At 42.5% G+C, this 21,152-nt stretch overlaps 1 protein-coding gene across 8 annotated transcripts in view; it reads right to left on the bottom strand.

Annotated features, from left to right (window-relative positions):
- Positions 1 to 577: 577 nt before the first annotated feature.
- Positions 578 to 21,152, bottom strand: part of st3gal2 (ST3 beta-galactoside alpha-2,3-sialyltransferase 2) — a 411,189-nt gene continuing 390,614 nt past the window's right edge. For all 8 annotated transcript variants that reach the window (XM_078211163.1, XM_078211160.1, XM_078211162.1 and 5 more), the window contains 3 exons: positions 11,036 to 11,081; positions 6,358 to 6,477; positions 578 to 1,343 (listed from right to left, as the gene is read on the bottom strand). In XM_078211163.1, coding sequence (XP_078067289.1) covers positions 1,170 to 1,343; positions 6,358 to 6,477; positions 11,036 to 11,081 — 340 coding nt within the window. In that variant the 3' untranslated portion in view covers positions 578 to 1,169. The remainder of the gene's footprint in view (positions 1,344 to 6,357; positions 6,478 to 11,035; positions 11,082 to 21,152) is intronic.

The following is a 21,152-nucleotide window of genomic DNA, read 5'->3' as shown; positions in this document are numbered from 1 at the left end:
TGAGGATTTGAGGGGTTCAAATCCTAGACAAAGAGGACCATAAAAGTAATTTTTAAACTTTTTCTTGAGGTGCCGATTGGATCTTCAGCTGTTAAGGTCAGCCAATTCTTTGCGTAAACCTCCAATTCCTAGTGCTGTGTTGGTGGGATTTAGGGCTTGTATCTTTTGGTGCATCACAAATCCTCTGAAGGCAGAAATCTAACCTCAAATATTATTGCAAACCCAAAGTAACAGTAAAGTACATAACACATTTCCTATTTCTCGTACAGTAAAGTGTTACTAGGTAAGGACAACCAAGATGGCATTATAAGGGATCCTGGGGAACAATGCCAAAATAGATTCCCACACTCTCTCTGCACTACTCGCTCCTATTTATTTCCCCAATGCCACCATTTATGTTGGAAGCCAGAAACATGCAATTCTCATGGCTACAAGCAGCAAATCTGTCACCATATATTTCTTTTTCAATGGAGATTCATATGTTAGACTCATGAGATCTCTGTTACTGTGGAATGAAGAAGGCTGTGCTTGGTTCCAGTTGAAGTGCTGCTGAGAGCAGGCAAGCCACAATTTTACCACTGGCTGTATTCTAACACGCACCAATTTTGATTCCAGTGACCCAGATCACAGCTCCAATTGTCTGAATCTCAGTCTGAAACTAAAAAGTGGCATTCAGTAACTACCTGATTAAACAAATCCACAGGAGTTCAACCAAAAGACAGGACGCTATTCAACACATGCAAATTTTCAGCTTTTATCCCCACCCCATCTCCTCACTATATTTGGGCGATATGTAGTCACATTCGTCCTTGATTTTACCTCACAACTCAAACATTAAAATTGTCCTCGGCAACATCTAAATTCTCTTTTATAACATTGCACATTGAGCTAGCTACCCATCAGTCACCAAGGTGCTGGTCAGCCATCTTGAAATTGATCCGATGAAGTGACACCATTTGGATCTGGTGAACTTTTGAAGGTAATACCAAATTAGCAGCTGTTCTGTTTTCTTTATTCCAGAGTTCTGTTTGAACTTTCAACATGATAAAAAAAATGTTCACTATATGATTATGGGGTAATTGTCACATATCCACATGGTGAGGAAAAACAGCAAGTTGTGAAGTCCATGTCTCCCTCTTAAAAATATCAACCGCATAATTAGCTATTTTTCAGTTTCCTCGGAAAACTTTGATTTTTCCAGCTTCAGCCAGTAAGTTTATTATTTTTGCCTCAAAATCTGCATCATGCACTCCAGTCTTTCGGAATTCTCCAGCATATCTGTTGTTCTCCCAGTAGTGGTGCCAGTTTCCTCTACTATCAGCACCAAATCCGTACACATTCACCTGTGGAAGCAAATATAACAGGATTCAATAAGGCCCGTGCAATCCAATTACAGTCCCTGCAACCTCAATGAATCCGTCCAATCTGCCTGTTGGAAGAGCCTTAGATATGACAATCTCTTTTTAACCATATATATGGTGCCCAATCTCACTTAACAATGCCAGCCTGGACAATGCACTTGGAGATACACGGCATGCAGGCACAGTGGTTAGCACTGCTCCCTCATTGCACCAGGGACCCGGGTTTGATTCCCAGCTTCCCTACTTCTTTCTGAAAGTGAGAGACCTGTGCTTGATTTAATTTGATCTATGTGGCTCACCGTTGCATGATGATTGTGATCAAAGTGGTCTCTGACCCTTGAAATTATAGATCTGCTATAATACATAGATCTGAGATGGGCCGAATGGCCTTTCTGCACTTCCATTGCTGAACTTAGCAGAATCTGCTACAGAATCCCTACAGTTAAGAAAGAGGCAATTTGGCCATTGAGCGTGCACTGACTCTCCAAAAGAGCATCCCACCCAGGAACCCCCCATCCTCGTAACGCGAAGCACTGACCATGGCTAATCCACCTAACCTGCACATCTTTCGACTGTGGGAGGAAACTAGAGCACCCGGAGGAAATGTGAAAACTCCATAAGTTACCCAAAGGCAAAATTGAACCTGGATCCCTGGATCTGTGAGGCAGTAGTGCTAACCACATTGTCACCCTACTTAACATGGTCTTACAACATTGCATTGTGCAGCATTTCTAGGTGGGATCTAACCTGTTCATCTTAAATGGTGCACACAATATATTAGCCATGTTGTGCACTCGTCAGTGAACTTCACGAAATGGAACTTCAGCACTTTGGCTATAGGGCACTGCTGTTTTATCAATAATATATTATGGTGTTAATAACTCCTTATGAAACAGACTAATCCTTGTCTGCACCTAACCCTGGCTGCCTTCATGGATACATAGCTCACATGCAGAGTCCAAGGCTGCAATCATTATATTTTTACTAACCTGACTTTCCCCTGAGATCAAACTGCAAATACGTGTGTTTGGAAACTGTGCATATATCATCAGAATGTAAGAACTCAGAAAAAGTCAACAAAACAGGGCAATTATTAATATATAAAATGCATTAATGTGAAAATCGACCAACATAGGGAATATAATGGCCTAATTTCCAGCCCAACTGGGAGAGAACTCCTGAATCATGCTCTGCCTCATAACCTGAAGCTGCCTGTTTTTCCTGGTCCAGCTCATTTCCTGTTGGGGAGCACTTCAGCGGTCACGGGCATTCAGCCTCTGATATTCGGGTAAGCATTCTCCAAGGCGGCCTTCGCGACACACGACAGCGCAGAGTTGCTGAGCAGAAACTGATAGCCAAGTTCCGCACACACGAGGACGGCCTCAACCGGGATATTGGGTTCATGTCACACTATTTGTAACCCCCACAGTTGCCTAGACCTGCAGAGTTTCACTGGCTGTCTTGTCTGGAGACAATACACATCTTTTTAGCCTGTCTTGATGCTCTCTCCACTCACATTGTTTTGTTTCTTAAAGACTTGATTAGTTGTAAGTATTCGCATTCCAACCATTATTCATGTAAATTGAGTTTGTGTCTTTATATGCTCTGTTTGTGAACAGAATTCCCACTCACCTGAAGAAGGGGCTTGGAGCTCCGAAAGCTTGTGTGGCTTTTGCTACCAAATAAACATGTTGGACTTTAACCTGATGTTGTTAAACTTCTTACCCAGCTCATTAACACAGCCTCCATGTAGCCTTTGGCAGGATGATGTGGAGATGCCGGCGTTGGACTGGGGTAAACACAGTAAGGCTACCAAATAAACCTGTTGGACTTTAACCTGGTGTTGTTAGACTTCTTACTGCCTTTGGCAGGAGCCATAGCCCGAGATCAAACATGAAATCCAGCAGCGGCTGCAAGCCTGATAATATGTGCGAGCTGCTGGATAGCCTTCAGACTCCAGAGCCCATGGGTGAATCACTTACTGACCCTGGAACCTATCACTTCTCCACTCCTCCAACAAGTGAGGTGAAAACTGCTCCAACTGCTCAACAGCAGGAAAATGAGGAGGGACGTGCTGTAAGTCCCTTGGACCTGACAGCCTAAGGTCTTAAAAGAAGTGGCTGCAGAGTGGATGCATTGTTAATTTATTTAGTGTCACAAGTAGGCTTATATTAATAGTGCAATGAAGTTACTGTGAAAATCCCCCAGTTGCCACACTCTGGCGCCTATTCGGGTAAACTAGGGAGAATTTAGCATGGCCAATGCACCTAACCAGCACGGTTTTTGGACTGTGGGAGGAAACCGGAACATCCAGAGGAAACCCACACAATGGTTGTAATCTTCCAAAATTCCCTAGATTTTGGAAATATAATGCCTCTGTTCAAGAAATTCTTTGGGCACGTACTTAGGAGAGAGACACTGGAACATATGTTATTGACCAGTAAAATTGAAAGTAGCAGAACAAGAGGGAGACAAAGAAGCAAATATACCAACAACTTAAGAAGCAGAACAAGTGTAATATTTGAGAAAGACACCAGGATGTTGGCTGCTATCAGTTGAAGAACCATGAATGCCAATGTTGTAAAACATGGCATCTGAAGAAGATGATGATTCAGAATATTATTTAAATGGAAACAGAATGCTGCAATACAGAGGGATCTGGGTGTCCTTGTATATGAATCCCAAAAGGTTAGCATGCAGGTACAAGTAATTAAAGTAAATGGAATGTTGCCCTTTATTGCAAGGGGGATGGAGTATTAAGGTAAGAAGGTCTTGTTACAATTGAACAGGGCATTGGTGAGACTGCAGCTATAGTAGTATAGCAGTTTTGGTCTCCCTATTTAAGGTGGGGAATACTTGCATTGGAGGCAGTTCAGAGAATGTTGACTTGATTGATTCCTGGGCTGAAGGGGTTGTCTAATGAGGAAAGATTGAGCTGGTTAGGCCTATACCCATCGAAGTTTAGAAGAATATGAAGTGACCTAATTGAAACATAAAATTTTGAGGGGACATAACTGGGTAGATGCAGAGAGAATGTTTCCCTCGTGGAGAAATTTAGAACTAAGAGGACTGTTTCAAAATAAAGGGTCGCCCATTTAAGACTTAGATGAGGAGATAGGGTGGCATGGTGGCACAGTGGTTAGCACAGCTGCCTCACAACACCATGGACCTGGATTCAATTCCGGCCTCGGGTGACTATCTGTGTGGAGTTTGCACATTTTCCCTGTGTCTGCGTGGGTTTCCTCCGGGTGCTCCGGTTTACTCCCACACTGCACAGATGTTGATTGGCCATGTTAAATTCGCCCTAAAGGGCAATCTTACCAAAAAAATTTTAAGCATCAAACAAGCATGAAAATGGAAGAGAATAAGACGGCTGCTGAGCTGTAGGGGCACCATTGTGTAGGCGCCCTGATCTCCTGGGCATGAAGCTGATTTTGTCAGCACAATGAGGCCGATAACATCGTGAGAGGTGAGAAACTGGGTACGAAACAAGTTTTTGCCTCTCACCTGATCTTACTGGTTCATCAGGGGGATTAGAAGGATAAATATATGCAGATATGGGCATTGGGCCTGGGTGGGATCATTGTCGGTGCAGGCTCAATGGGACAAATGGCTTCTTCTGCACTGTTGGGATTCTATGATTTTCTTTTCTCAGAGGGTCATTAGTATTTGGAATTCTTTGGCCCAGAGAGCAATGGAGGCTGGGTCATTAAATATATTCAAGGTTGAGTTTGACAGATTTTTGATGTACAAGGGAGTCAAGGTTTATGGGAGGCAGACAAGAAAGTGAGCTGAGGCCACAATTAGATTAGCCATTGTGTGGCTGGCTTGAGTAGCTTGAGCAGGCTATTTGCCCAATGGCCTAACTCCTATTTCCTCTAGTCAAGGGTTCTCTTGCCTTATTTGTGTAGTAGTCCCATGTTTGAACCTTCTCTAGACACAAAGATTCTTCCTCCTGAAATCCTCAGTTAATATAGATGAGATGAAACCTGGCTGAGGAAAATGTGTCCTGATCCCTATCTTGCTGTTGCTCCCCAAGATTATTGAGATTATGAATTTACACAGTGAGGCATCATTGGTGCAAATGTGCTTTCTACATTCTGACACCGTGTGCCAGGTTTAAAAATATAAATTCTGTGCTGAGCTTGTTAGTCTAACATGAGTTGGATTACGTGATACCTCATACAACCATATGGGCTGTTGTCAGCTTGGTTATCTCTCTCCTTCTTGGACCCGAGAGTCAAGGTTCTTGAGTAAATATTCATGTGGATGCACATACAAGATAACTTTGCATTCTGTTGGGTGGCAATTATTTTTTTATTATATTGACAGTCTAAGCTGCCCAACTCCCTTATTTTGTCCCAATACACAAGGGTGTATAATAGCCGCGCAATGGCCTCTCTGAATGAGATTTCTGAATTTAGGGCGATAGTGCTATGGAATTGAGTATTGCTCCAATATGAGGAGAAAGTCTTTTGACATTTCTCTCAGCTCTGAACAGGGTACAAGAGCAAGTTTGTTTTAGAGGAGGCAATCGCTCCCAACTTTAACCCCTCTTCCTTCATCAAGCTTTCTTGTCGTTTATCAACACTACTTTGCCCATTTCTCCTTGGTTTCAGATATATTTTTCTACATATTCTTTTTCCTTTCAAACTGTTAATACAAACAGTTACCATACTCATACTTTCATACTTTAAGGCTCCTTAGAGGGCAGAACGTCTTACCTTTCTCAGTTTTTTCTTCTCTGAACAATCTTCAGTCTTTAAAATCAAGCTTGTCATCATCTAACCTCTATCTCAACTTTTAGAAAATTAGCAATTTATTTCCCCATTCAGTTTTCCCAACTGTGAACTGTGAAGTTAAGAAGTGAAAGCATGTAACAAAGAGTCTGATTAAACTTTATCCTTTCTCCAACATTAGTGGTGTTTGGCCTTCGGCCTTTCAACTTGGCCTCTCAATTGAAAGTACAGTTCCCGCTTCAGACTGCAGCACTTACCTCATCACAGATATGGAGAGCAAAAAACAGGACCAACATTCCAGTGGACGGATATCTCCCATGATGTTCTGTCCACTTGTCATGGATATACTTGAAGAATGCTGGGTTGTAGATTTGCACCTGAGTAAAGATTGGGGGTCAGAGTTTAAACAGCAATTTTTAACCATTGAAGATCAGGGGTCAGATTTTAAACTTCAATTGTTAATCAGTGTAATTACTGACGGATGAAGAGACTTCTATTTCCCCATTTTTCTTCTTGCCTCTTTTGAGATCAGAGTCCTGCAGGGATATAGTTCCACAGGTGCTGGTAGCTGTCCCACACCTTGCCCAAGTGGTCACTCTTCATACGTCAGGTTATTTGCCCACTCAGGCATCACAGACAAACCCAGTACCGTCATCATGAGGCCTAAACAGGCAGCACACTTTCCACCTGGGATCACTGGATCAGGAGTGGGAACCCTGGCTGGATTTCATCTCACAAGCAATGCAGCATACACTGAAATCAGATCCTTCAGCACAAACTGGGGATGATTTCTGGACATTAATAAGTCTGGTAATATAGAGTGATTGCATACTCAATGGGCCAGATGACTTCCTTCTGCACTGCAGGGATCTTATGATTCTATGATAAATGATTAGATGGTTAAATGTGTGAAAGAATGATCTATGAGGGCGGTGTTTGAATTCATGGAACATTGGTGCCAATTCTGGGGGTAAAGAGGGAGCTGTTGCTCAGGCTGGGCTAAGACTGGTTTTCTGACAAATTGAAAAACTAGGGTGGATAGATAGGGTTTAAAACTAATGGAGGAGGGATAGGAAAATTCAGGAAAGGGCAAATTCAAAAGCAGTGAGAAGTCAAGGCATTAGAAATTAAGGTGACAGCAGGGAAAATGGCACAGTAGTTAGCGCTGCTGCCTCACAGTGCCAGGAACCTGGGTTCAATTCCAGCCTTGGATGACTGTCTGTGTGGAGTTTGCACGTTCTCCCAGTGTCTGTGTGGGTTTCCTACAGGTGCTCCAGTTTCCTCCCACAGTCCAAAAATTTGCAGGTTAGGTGGATTGGCCGTGTTAAATTGCTCCTTCGTGTCCAAAGATGTGCAGGATATGGGGATTTGCCCTGTTAAATTGCTCCTTAATGTCCAAAGATGTGTAGGTTAGGTGGATTAGCCATGGTAAATGCGTGGGGTTACAGGGTAGAATGGAGGGGACCTCATGGGCTCAGGTATGATGCTCTTTCGGAGAGTTGCTGCAGACTCTATGGGCTGAATGGCCTCCTTCTGCACTGTAGGGATTTTATGCCTCTATTCTAGTGATGCAACACAGAGGGCCCTATTCTCCCAAAAAAATTCTAAGTGCTGAATTGGTGAGAAAAATGGTGCAATTCACAATTGTTTCTTCAGTGGGAGTTCAGACTCAAATCTCCCACACTTTGTGCAATGCAGAGGTCACAATTGTGACTATCATTAAAAGCTCGGGGTGTGGGGCCTATTCACACCGGAGGCTGACAGTTTCGGGCCTCTGCGCATGCACAATGGCCCCGAAATGTCAGGCTACAGTTTACTGGCCAGCTTGATCACTGGCCAGCCTGGGACCCTCGCAGTGCTACCCCTACACCCCCCTTCATGGCCCGATCGTGGCCCGCAGAAGCATTCCAGCCCCAACACCCCCCCCCCCCCCCCCCCCCCCCCGGTCCTGGTGCACCGCAACCTCCAGCCCTGCTCCCTGTAGCAGTGACCCTTGGGGTGTCCCGATTGCCCCCCTTCATTCTGACGGGGTCTCTCGCTAGTTCCCCGCAAGTGGGGAGCTATTCTAAACCCTGCCGGAGTGAAATACTCCTGGCGGGGTGGGAGATGCTATCAGGCCTGGAGAATTCCGTGCTGGGCCCGTTAATGACATTTAAATTACAATAAAAATAGATTTAAATCACTTACTTGGTCTTCCCGCCGGTTTCCAGCGCAGTCCCGACTGCGCCTGCTCTCCGGCTGTGGGAGACGCACATGCATCGGGAATGCATGCATGAATCCCACAAAATGGCCGACATGCAATTCTCCTGACCCGACGCGCCAAAAAAACGTGCGTGTCGAGATGGGAGGTTCGGGCCCAGAGTTCCTCAACATCAGGGTCTCAACCTAGTTCTAAACGATGGGATGGAAGTTCTCTCAGTCTGCTGTGAGGGGGTTGTATATAAAAGTATTTAAATGGCTGTGGACCTACAGCAAACAGTGGCCTGGCCATAGAGGCTGATAATTCAGATCTCAATTTGTGAAGGGACAAGGTAATTCAAACTGATGCAGCAGAGACACTGTCATAAAGCCAGGACTAAAGCAAAATAAGATTGATTTTCTACTTGCCACCCGGACGTTAAACCAGCATTGTTGATTGACTGAGTGTCATGCGAGTCTATGACTTGAAACGTTAACTCCGTTACTCTCCTGATAAATGCTGGCAGATCTGCTGAGATTTTCCAGTGTCCTCTGTTCCTGCTGTTGATTGACTGTCTGATTTTGAACCATGTGATTTTGGTTATTTGTTTGGGGATGGCCAGTTTAGTGTGCAGGTGGCAAGCTGGAAATTGAACCTATTTTGGGAAGATCAAAGAGGGAGCTTTATCCTGCTCCTGGACTGTGCTATGACTGACCAATATGGTGGCTGGCACGGTCCCAGTAAGGAAGTGTGTGCTACCTTGTTGAACACTCTGACACCCATTTTATGCATTTGCAAATTGGGAGATGTGCCACATCAGCCAATTTCTACAGCATCCTTTCAAATTCTGCCCAGGTTTCAAATCATTCATTGCTACATATTCTTTCTGCTGTTTTAAAGCTGATAAGTAAAGTCAATTTGGCCAATGGCAACACAGTTCCTCAGGGTGTAAATGCACCACTAACTTGGCATTAGATTGGCTCAGAGAGTGCAATTCAAGGAAATAGTGAGAAGATATTGTCCAGGGCACTGAGTTGTACTGTGGATTAATATTGTCCTTTTGACTCCTGGATCAATGTTTAAATCCAGGCCAATCAGATAATATGGAATTCTACCCTTCAGGTGCTTGACAGCTGCCAGAAGAACCCTTTCCACAAATGCCTTACTAAGATCAGGATTTTCCATTGTATGATGAAATGGTTACATCCTCCCCTGCTCGGTGTACAATGGGCTGCCATACACTTCGTGGATGAATACAAGTAGATAAAAGTGCATCTGTTTTTTTAAAATACAGTTATTCCATTACTAGGTCCTTCAGCTGTTGACTGTAGATTGTCTTATAAAATGCTGTTGCCTGGAGCTCTTCCCTAATACATAGAAATTCAAACACAGACTTAACCATTATTTGCTAACCAAGGTTAACATCATAGAAAATTAAGGCATATATGGTCATTTAGCCCATTATGCCTGTGTCACTTGAAAAAGAGCTACCCAGCCTCATCCCTGTTTCCGGTCTTGGTGTGGAGATGCGCGGTGTTGGACTGGGGTAAACAGAGTAAGAAGTTTAACAACACCAGGTTAAAGTCCAACAGGTTTATATGGTAGCAAAAGCCACAAGCTTTCAAAGCCTTAAGCTCCTTCTTCTGGTGAGTGGGAATTCTGTTCACAAACAGGGCATATAAAGACACAAACTCAATTTACAGAATAATGGTTGGAATGCGAATACTTACAGCTAATCAGCTACAGCTAAACAGACTTGATTAGCGGTAAGTATTCGCATTCCAACCATTATTCTGTAAATTGAGTTTGTGTCTTTATATGCCCTGTTTGTGAACAGAATTCCCACTCACCTGAAGAAGGAACTTAAGACTCCAAAAGCTTGTGGCTTTTGTTACCAAATAAACCTGTTGGACTTTAACCTGGTGTTGTTAAACTTCTTACTCCGGTTCTTGGACCATAGCCTGTTAGTTTGCTGTACCGTCAATTGCATATCCAAACACTTTTTAAATAGGATGCAAATTTCTGCCCCATCACTAGTTCCAGATCCCCACCAACCTCTGTGTAAAAAAGTTTTTCCTCAACTTTAATCCTTCTGCCAATTACTTTAAATGTATGCCCCCTTGTTATTAACCTCTTTGCTGACAGAATTAGGACCTTCTTACCCACTCTATCTAGACAATCAACTTTATTCACGTCTATTAAAATCTCTCCTCAGCCACCTCTGTTACAAAGAAAACATATGATGACTGATACTGTGCCTCAGAACGTTTTCCAATAATTTTCCCACCACCGAGGTCAAGCTGCTGACCTGTAATTACCTGGTTTATCCCTTTCTATCTTTATAAACAGTGGTACAACATCAGTAGTCCATTAGTCCTCCAGTACCATGCCTACGAGAGCATTTGGAAATAACTGTCAGAATTTCCACCATTTCCTCCCTTGTTTCTTTTAACAGCCTGGATACATGTAACTCCAGCCTGACAATTAATCTATTTTCAAAGATGTTACAACATTTCATATTTTCTGTCTCAATATGTTTCACACTCTTCCTTCTTAACTACAATATTTGCATTGCCCTCCTTTTCTGAAGTCAATATTAGATTAGACAAAATCTGATTTTGAAACTTTCTGTGCTGATATCACTCATTTGGGTAAAGTTTGGAGACTCAAAACTTTTCAATAATTGCCTCCAGTGGCACTTTATTTTTTTGTTATCCAATGGTTGAATAAAATGTCAATTCTGGAATCTAACTCACCTTGTCTTTATCCACTCGAAGAAACTGTTTGACAGGTGCATAGGTGCTGCAAATAAAAAAAAGACACCAACAGGTCAAGAGAAGTTTAATCTGAAACTCTAAAAATAAATTTTTATTAAAGTCAATTTCCACACAATTTTCATCCTCCTATAGGTGCTGACTGTTGTTGGGGCTATTCTGCTGGAACTGCAGTTCACTAAAACCTCACTCAAGTGGCCATTCTTCATATTTGGGCTGAGACAATGAATGCCAGTAGGATATTTGACTGTGGATGGCATCACAGGCAAGTTCAATTTGCTCTTCACCAGTGTTTCTGAGCTCAGGACACTAAGCGCTGACTGGCGATGGAACTTGTGCTTCTCTGATCTGTATGACTCAGTGCTATATGCATCAGGTCAATGGGAGGAAGCATTGTACTGATGCCAAAATATTACTGTTACCAGTGAAACAGAAAGAATGGAAGATTTCCAGCTCTAATCAAATAGATAACCTAAGAAAACCAGCAGCATGAATGGAGAGTACCGTTAGGGGTAGAACTCTTGTGGAGAAACACACTTGTCTCAGGAGAGCCCATATGAGAGTCACAAATAGCAAATAAAGCATATAGGCCCCTGAATCATTCAGTCTAGATTTTAAGTGAATTTAAATTGAATTTATGATCTGTTCTCTTGTGATTCCTCCCCCACTCCTCTCCACTCCAATGCTATTTAAGGATAGTGTTCCAGGCTGAATGTAGCCTTCTTGCAAGAGGTCATTCCTCCTCTGTGAATGTAGACTGTCAATTGATAGTGTGGTGCTCCCCCTCATTGTTCCCATACCTAACAATTGTACCAGTGAATGCAATTCCCATGTCCTCACTGTTGCAGCAGCCCATGTAACCACAACTTGGGGTCCATGTCTTTAACTCAACAGAGTCACTTTCTGCTCATGTTCATGGGCTGGCAAGGGGAAAGGACTGTTAAGAGACAGGATTTTGGTGTTAGGCAGTTAATCAAATTCTTGAATATGTCTGTCTGTTATGTGTCATATATGAACTCATATTCATAAATATGCAAATTATGTATTTAGAATGTAGAATTGAGGCATTTAAGCTGAAATATTCAGGATATGATTTGTGAAGCAACATAAAGTATAACATACAAATTTATAAGTGTAATACTTTAATGTTAATTATACTGTGGGATCTATTGTCTTGTGTGAGAGAAAACAATATTCATGAGACTAATATTTACACACCTGTAAGCACAATTACTGTCCTCCATTTTCTCACCTCTTCTCCTCAGGCACTGAATCTGGATGGACTTTGGTCAGCTGTTTGATCTTGTAAGCATCACAGTTTATTGTGCTTACATTAGGTTTACACATAAGCGCTTTCCAGAAAGTGATTCTCAATAACTATCGGCAGCAGAAATCCTAGCTGATTTGCTTCTCCCTATTGTAGAACTCAAACTGCTGCCAAACTAATATAAACCAACTTGAGTACTGTGGCTTTGTACCACACAGGATGGTGCACCTGTCCACTAAGTTTCATGTTGAAAGCTTAAACTGAAGGCAGCCATTTAGCCTTTTACTGAAATGATTTGAGGTTTCACTGGTGTTGCAAGTGAACTTGTAAAACGTAAGCAGACTAAACTAGCTAAATAAAACTGTCCATGCACTCAATCATAAGATTGGCATTACATGCAACATTTATGATCTAGCAAGGTCACTTTTATTTTAATTGCATACATATAATTGCACAGAATTTTACAGCACAGAAGCAGGTTCTTCAGCCCAACTGGTCAAAGCCAATGTTTATGCTCACACAAACCTCCTCTCACCCTGTCAACATAACCTCTTAAGTACTCTCTCATGTACTTAACCAGCTTCCTCTTAAATGTATCTTTGCTATTCATCTCAGATACTCCACGTAGAACTTGTCACCACATTTTGGGTCAATAAGTTGTTTATAAGAAATTTATTTGCTACATTTTTTTCTTTTATGCTGATAGAATTGACAATCCTTCAGGTTAGCAAATGCCCTCTTGACTCACTCTAGTGGAAAAATAATTTTCTGTCTTCCCTATTAATTCCTTCCAAAGTCTAAAAATTCCCAATTAAATCACGCCTCAATCATCTACATTCCAGTGAATACAAGTCTAGTTTAAGTAAGCTTGCCTCATAATCTAACCCCGGAGTAACATTCTCGTGAATCTTATTCCAAGGTAACTATATTCTTTCTAAGGTGCAGTGCTGATAACTGTGCACAGTGCTCCAGATGAGGTCTAACTGGGACTTTGCATAGATGTAGCAAAACCTACTCCCCTTTAAATTGTAGTCTTTAAGGACTAACATTCCATTGTCTTTTTGATTAATTTGTATACCAATATCCTTTGATTGCCTTCATCCCAAATATAGAAACATGGAAACACAGTACTGCCAATTTCATTATTCAGTTCAGTTTTAAAGAGCAGGGTTAACTGTGAACTGAATGAATCATTCACATCAACTTTTAGCAGAGGGGCAGTAAATTCTGCTCTAATGGAAGAGGAAACAGCAGCTGATTGCTCTAATATAATATAATTAATGTTCTTTGAGGAATAGTCAGATTAATGTCGCTAATAAAAAAGTCTGCATCCAGTTTGAATTGAGAAATCAGTTTTTTAAAATATGGGAGCATTGCAGAATATGAAGTGCTTGTTAAAGAAATTACAAACTGTTTGTTTTTACATTGTATCTGACAGATACTCAGTGGGGAACCAAAGAACCTTCACCAGATGATGAAATACATGGAGATTATTAGCATCCCAGTGCAGATCAATGAAGCCATGCTCTGACTTTTCAGAGATAATTAAACAGATAATGCCCCCCCCCCCCCCCCGAAACAGGGAAATATGAAGATATCTTACCCCTTCTCCACGCCCTGGCGGAGTTCAGCTAACTGAATAGGCCAGGAATAGAGCTCAAGGATTTTTTCGTGCCGGTCAGTGTTTCACCAGCTAAATGAGTGGAAATAAGGGGTAACAGATTGGTTTTCTTTGCTACCTTTAGTTGGGGCTGCAATCCATCAGCAGCGACATGTAGGGCAATCTTTCTTGGGTACCACTCCTGCCAATTTTTCCAATTGGTTTCATTTAGCATGAGATCCTAGGGCTGCGAAAAAACAAAGTGCTGCTGCCAGCAGGAAAACCAAGGCCTCATCCACCTTTTACATGTAAAAATATGCATAACGGCCAGTCCGCCTTCACGGACATCGCGGCACCATTTTTAAACGGGTCCAATGCGGCAATGACGTCCACGATCGTCAGGATATAAACCAAAGCTCACGCCGTGCAGATCCCGCTGGTAGCCGGGTGAATGGAGGGGAGGATTTGAATCAGGCTTCAAACCCGCTAATTATATTTAAATAATCAGGCCTGTTCTGTAATTATCGGGTTCTTGCCTGCTCTGGGCTGGGAGCATCGTGACAAGTTCTTCTGCTGATGCCCGATTCTCCGCGATTCCCATCTGGCGGGCCCAGATAATCCTCCCCCAACCCCCTCCCCATATCCTAGTCAAGGATTTGCAATCCTTCAGGGCTGTGGAGATAAAACATTAAAGAAATTGGAAATCTAGAAAGGAACAGAATAAATAGTGAAAATATTTAGCAGGGTCAATCAGCATTGAGAGATAGATTGAAGTTTCAGCTCGACTCCATCCAGACCAGTACTGAGTGGAAACATCTGGATCAATTTTTATCTTGACTTTGTCTCTATTTTTGGCTATTAGCCCATTGTCTATCTTTCAGGATCTTTTAGGCACTCTGAAAAGGTTGGGGTTATTAGCAAAGAAAACTAAAAGTAATAGAAAAATAATTTACATTCACAGACACTCAAAGGATTTTTAAAGAATTAAGTCACTTGTTTTTTCAGGACGTAATGTCACATTTCCTTGGGATATGGACTGGGATTTCTGTTTTTCACTGTTTTGCCCGTACTTGGATGTTGAGAATTTTATATTGAACTCTGTAACTGACTCCAGTTGGAAGTACATAAATTGGGCAGATTGCAGAGGAAGAAGTCTGACTGATGGAGTTCAAGTGTTAGATTTCCATTCCCCAATGGAGGTGCAAATTGGGTTGCAAAACTTTTGAACTTAGTTTTCTTATGCTGGAAAAACAATTTTCCTCTGCCTTCTTGATCCCACACCATTTTTGTGTGGCCTTGGGGCTGGGCCGGGTACAAAAAGCGCATATATCTCTCCTGTGGTTGGGGTCCCCATTGTGAGGACCAAAGGAAAACTGCATTTCCATGATGCAACATGCTGTGAAGACGTATTTTTCCGAGCTCCCACCCAGAGTAACTATATATGTTTTGAAGAACAAAATCCAACATTTCCCTTGTAAGTGTGGTTGACGGAGGGGAACCGGTAGATGTGGTGTTTTTGGATTTCCAAAAGGCATTCGATAAGGTACCTCACAAAAGGTTGCTTCAGAAGATTGGGGCACACGGAGTTGGGGGTAGGGTGTTAGTGTGGATTGGGGATTGGCTATCCAACAGAGTTGGAATAAATGGCTGCTTTTCTGGTTGGCAGATGGTGACTAGTGGCGTGCCGCAGGGATTGGTACTGGGGCCTCAACTGTTTACTATTTACATAGATGATCTGGAGGAGGGGACTGAGTGTAGAGTAACAAAGTTTGCTGATGACACAAAGATAAGTGGGAAAGTGAATTGCGTGGAGGAAGCGGAAGGTCTGCAGAGAGATTTGAATAGGCTGAGTGAGTGGGCGAGGATCTGGCAGATGGAGGATAACGTTGGCGAATGCGAGGTTCTTCACTTTGGAAGAAATAATAGCGAATTGGATTATTATTTAAATGGAAAAAAATTACAACATGCTACTGTGCAAAGGGACCTGGGGGTCCTTGTGCATGAGTCTCGAAAACTCAGTCTGCAAGTACAACAGGTGATCAAGAAGGCAAATAGGAGGTTGGCATTTATCGCGAGGGGGATAGAATATAAAAGCAGAGAAGTCTTGCTGCATCTGTACAGGGCATTGGTGAGGCCGCAGCTGGAATACTTTGTGCCGTTTTGGTCCCTTTACTTGCGAAAGGATATATTGGCCTTGGAGGGAGTGCAGAGAAGGTTCACCAGATTGATACCGGAGATGAGGGGTGTAGATTATGAGGAGAGATTGAGCAGATTAGGTTTGTACTCGTTGGAGTTTAGAAGGCTGAGGGGTGATCTTATAGAGGCATATAAGATAATGAAGGGGCTGGATAGGGTAGAAGTGGAGAGATTCTTTCCACTTAGAAAGGAAACCAGAACTAGAGGGCACAGCCTCAAAATAAAGGGGGGTCAGTTTAGGACAGAGTTGAGGAGGAACTTCTTCTCTCAGAGGGTGGTGAATCTCTGGAATTCTCTGCCCACAGAAGTGGCGGAGGCTACCTCGTTGAATATGTTTAAGTCATGGATAGATGGATTTCTGATCGGTAAGGGAATTAGGGGTTATAGGGATCAGGCGGGTAAGTGGAACTGATCCACTTCAGATCAGCCATGATCTTATTGAATGGCGGGGCAGGCTCGAGGGGCTAGATGGCTGACTCCTGCTCCTATTTCTTATGTTCTTATGTAAATTTAATTTGCCCAAGCTTTACATAGCTGCTACTGTTATCTTCTTTTTCCTGGCTCTATTCTATTTTCACAAGTCTCAACTGCTATTTTTTCATCATTGTGCTGTCCCGCTCAAAGGAGAAAAACACTGCTTTGGCATTGGTCTGAACTGGTCCCCAGTGTCACTTCATTCTTTGTCTCATCCGATGCATTAACAAGAAACCTTTTCTCTTTCTTTTAGGTGTTAAGGGACGCAAACTCCAACAACTCATCGATACCAACACCCATCCAGGACCTGTCACCTTCTCCCGTCCCTCGGATTCCATCCCTCCTCACCCCAGCCTTTGCCGCTTATTCATCATACCCTCTGATCTTCCCCTCTCCGAGGCTGAGCGTGCTGTACTCAGCAAATGACTCGGCTTCGTATTCTTATGTCCTCACCTCAACGAATTTCAGGCTTGACATGATGCTGAACTCTTCTTACGCCGCCTTCGTCTCCGTGCTCACTTCTTTGGGCAGGAGTCTTCCCCCCCGTTCAGCAGATCCTTTCACCCACCTCCAGCATTCTCCCTCCACCTGGATCCTCTGGCCCCTTACCTGCTCTGGATATTTTTATCGAGAACTGTCGGTGTGACATCGGCCGTCTTAATTTCTCTACTCTCAACCACTCTAATCTGTCTTCTTACGAACTAGCTGCACTTCGTGCTCTTAGGACCAACCCTGACCTTGTCATCAAACCCGCCGACAAGGACAGTGCCATTGTTGTCTGGCGTAAGGACCTCTACCTTGCAGAGGCTGAGTGACATTTCTCAAACGCTTCCTCCTACCTCCTTCTGGACCATGACCCGACCAACAAACATCAAACCACTGTTTCCAGGACTGTCAGTGACCTCATCTCCTCTGGAGATCTTCCCGCCACAGCCTCCAATCTCATAGTCTCCCAACCCCGGACAGCCCACTTCTACCTCCTTCCTAAAATCCACAGACAGGACTGCCCCGGTAGGCCCATCGTGTCAGCTTGTTCCTGCCCCACCGAACTAATTTCCTCCTATATTGAATCCATTCTCTCTCCTCTTGTCCAGTCCCTTCCCACCTACATCCACGATTCCTCTGATGCCCTACGCCATATCAACGACTTTCAGTTCCCTGGCCCAAACTGCCTCATCCACACCATGGATGTCTAATCCCTCTACACCTCCATTCCCCACCAGGCTGGCCTCAAAGCCCTTCACTTCTTCCTCGGAACAGAGGCCTGAACAATCCCCATCCACCACCACTCTCCTCCGTCTGGAGACAATACCCATCTTTTTAGCCTGTCTTGATGCTCTTTCCACTCACGTTGTTTTGTTTCTTAAAGACTTGATTAGTTGTAAGTATTCGCATTCCAACCATTATTCATGTAAATTGAGTTTGTGTCTTTATATGCCCTGTTTGTGAACAGAATTCCCACTCACCTGAAGAAGGGGCTTGGAGCTCCGAAAGCTTGTGTGGCTTTTGCTACCAAATAAACCTGTTGGACTTTAACCTGGTGTTGTTAAACTTCTTACCTAGCTTCATCTTCCCAGAATTGCTTTCTCATGGTATATTTCCTTTAAATCAGGCAAACCTCTCATCATTGCTGCAAAAGGGTAAGGGCCCCCTTCTGAGTGCTACGCCTATCGCTCTATTTCGCTGCTAAAAATGGATTACAAGATACTAGCCAAAGTTCTTGCCCTCTGTTTGGAGCCCATTGTGTCAACTATTGTCTCTCCTGATCAATCTGGCGTCTATTTAACATTATTCATTCTAAGACTCCACTCCTTCTCCCCTTCCGGAAGTTATAATTTCCTCAGAAGTTGAAAAAAAATTCAACCTTGTAGAATGGGGCTCTTTATTCAGTTTTAGAAAAAAATAGTTTTGGTCTAGTTTTATCTCATGGATTAAAATTTTATAATCATCACCTGTAGCTTCAATCTGTATTAATCTTTAATACTCTGCCTAATTTCCCCTCCACATGCACCAGACAGGGTTGTCCTTTATCCCATTTCTTGTTGATATTGCTATTGAACTACTTGTGTTCTTTCAACTTAATAAGGTTGTCATTAGTATAAAACAGGTGGTTTATGTCTTAAAGTCTCTTTATGCTGATGATCTTTTGTTGTACATATTAGACCCTTTTGTGTCAATACCCAAAGTTCTTGACACTGCTTCAGTTTAGTAAGTTATCAGGCTACAAACTAAATTTTGAAAAATGTTTGCCTTTTCTGATTAATTCTTCTGAATTAGGTATATCTTTTGAAATACTCCTCTTTAATTTGGCTTCTAAAATTTTACTTAGAATCATAGAATCCCTACAGAGTAGAATGAGGCCATTTGGCCCATCGAGTCCACCAATTCTCCGAAAGAGCACCTCAATCCAGACCCTCCCCTCCGACCTATCCCTGTAATCCCACACATTGTACCATGGCTAACCCACCTAACCTACACATCTTGGGACACTAATGGCCAATTCATCTAACCTGCACATCTTTGGACTGTGGAGGAAACCCACGCAGACATGGGGAGAAAGTGCAAACTCCAATCAGACAGTCACCCAAGGCCGGAATTGAACGCTGGTCCCTGGTGTTGTGAGGCAGCAGTGCTAACTACTGTACCACCATACTGCCCATTTCCTTGGGAATATCTGTGACATGTGATTTTCAATGATTTTTGAGACCTTTATTAAAACGCATAAAGCAGGACTTTTCCCATTGGTTAGCACTGTCCCTTTTGCTTGCCGGTGCTATCGATTGTGTCAAAATAATGACTTTACATAAATTTATATACTTACATCAGATTTTCCTATTTTTATTAAAACATTTAAAAAAAATCTCTTGACCAACTGATTTCCGCTTTTACTTGGAATAAAAAACACGGAAATTCGTCATATCTTTTTGGAAAGACCAACATTTCAAGGAGGTCTTACTTTTCTAGATTTTTTGCATTATTATTGGTCTGCCAATAGTCCTAAACTTATCAATCGGGTTCATTTATATTTTGGCAATAACAGTCCTGCTTGGACAACTACAGAACATTACTCTTGTCTCCGTCCATCTTGTTTCCTTATTATGTTCATAGTTTCCGCTTTGTATGAATCGCTATACACAAAATAGCATTGTGTTCAGCTTATATCTGGTTCCAATTCAGAAACCATTTTGGATTTAAGTCTGTACTTCTCTCTATTCCTAACCATTCTAATCAGTTTTTTTCCACCTTCTCTAATTGATTCGGCCTTCCACCTTTGGTCCAGATTTGATTTGAAATCCTTTAATGACCTTTTCTCTGAGTACATTTACTTCCTTTGATTATCTAGTAAGGGAGCATGCTGTTTCCAAGTCTCAATTTTTTTGGTACCTGCAGATTTGTAGTTTTGCCAGTAAATGTTTTGCTTTCTTTCCTCTCCATCTCCTGACAGTCTCATTTATCTTTGTTTACTTATTAATCCCATTTTAAAGGGCTCTGTTTCACTCATTTATAACATTATTTAAAAGTTCTTTCATCCATCTTTGGCTAACATTAAGGCATCTTGACTTAAATACTCAACTTTTCAGCACTCCATCATGGCCGATTCTTTTCAGAATGCATTCGTTGTCATTGTGGATTAGATGTGGTCTGCTTCAATTTAATGTTCTTCATTGGTTCTATCTTTTGAGGGCTAGACTTGGTCAGATACACTCTGGACTGGATCCTGCCTGTGTGAGATGTCATTTAGCTCCTACAACACTGTTTCATATGTTTTGGTCATGTCCAAGGCTGGTTATTTTCTGGTCCTCTGTGTTCTCAGCTTCTTCATACATGTGTGGCAAATCTATTGATAATAACCTATTGATATTAATCTATTGATATTGGTGTTACGGGTAATGTATTAGCATGGATAGAGGATTGGTTAACTAACAGAAAGCAAAGAGTGGGGGTAAATGGGTGTTTTTCTGGTTGGCGATCAGTGACTAGTGGTGTGCCTCAGGGATCAGTGTTGGGACCGCAATTATGATTTACATAGATGATTTGGAGTTGGGGACCAGTGAAGTGTGTGAAAATTTGCAGATGACACTAAGATGAATGGCAGAGCAAAGTGTGCAGAGGATGCTGAAAGTCTGCAAAGGGATATAGATAGTCTAAGTGAGTGGGCAAGGGTCTGGCAGATGGAGTACAATGTTGGTAAATGTGAAGTCATCCATTTTGGTAAGAACAACAGCAAAATGTGCTGAGCGACCTGGTGACCTTGTGCAAGAATCACAAGGAGTTGGTTTCAGGTGCAGCAGGTAATTAAGAAGGCAAATGGAATTTTGTCCTTCATTGCTAGAAGGATGGAGTTTAAAAACAGCGAGATTATTTGCAGCTGTATAAGGTGCTGGTGAGGCCACACCTGGAGTACTGTGTACAGTTTTGGTCTCCTTACTTGAAAAAGGATATACTGGCACTGGAGAGGGTGCAGAGGAGATTCACTAGGTTGATTCCGGAGTTGAGAGGGTTGGCTTATGAGGAGAGACTGAGCAGACTGGGGCTATACCCATTGGAATTCAGAAGAATGA

The sequence above is a fragment of the Mustelus asterias genome, chromosome 4 (assembly GCF_964213995.1).
Source record: "Mustelus asterias chromosome 4, sMusAst1.hap1.1, whole genome shotgun sequence".
Classification (NCBI taxonomy): domain Eukaryota; kingdom Metazoa; phylum Chordata; class Chondrichthyes; order Carcharhiniformes; family Triakidae; genus Mustelus; species Mustelus asterias.
Note: the sequence above shows the minus strand (reverse complement) of the source record. Positions and strands in the feature narration are given on the sequence as shown.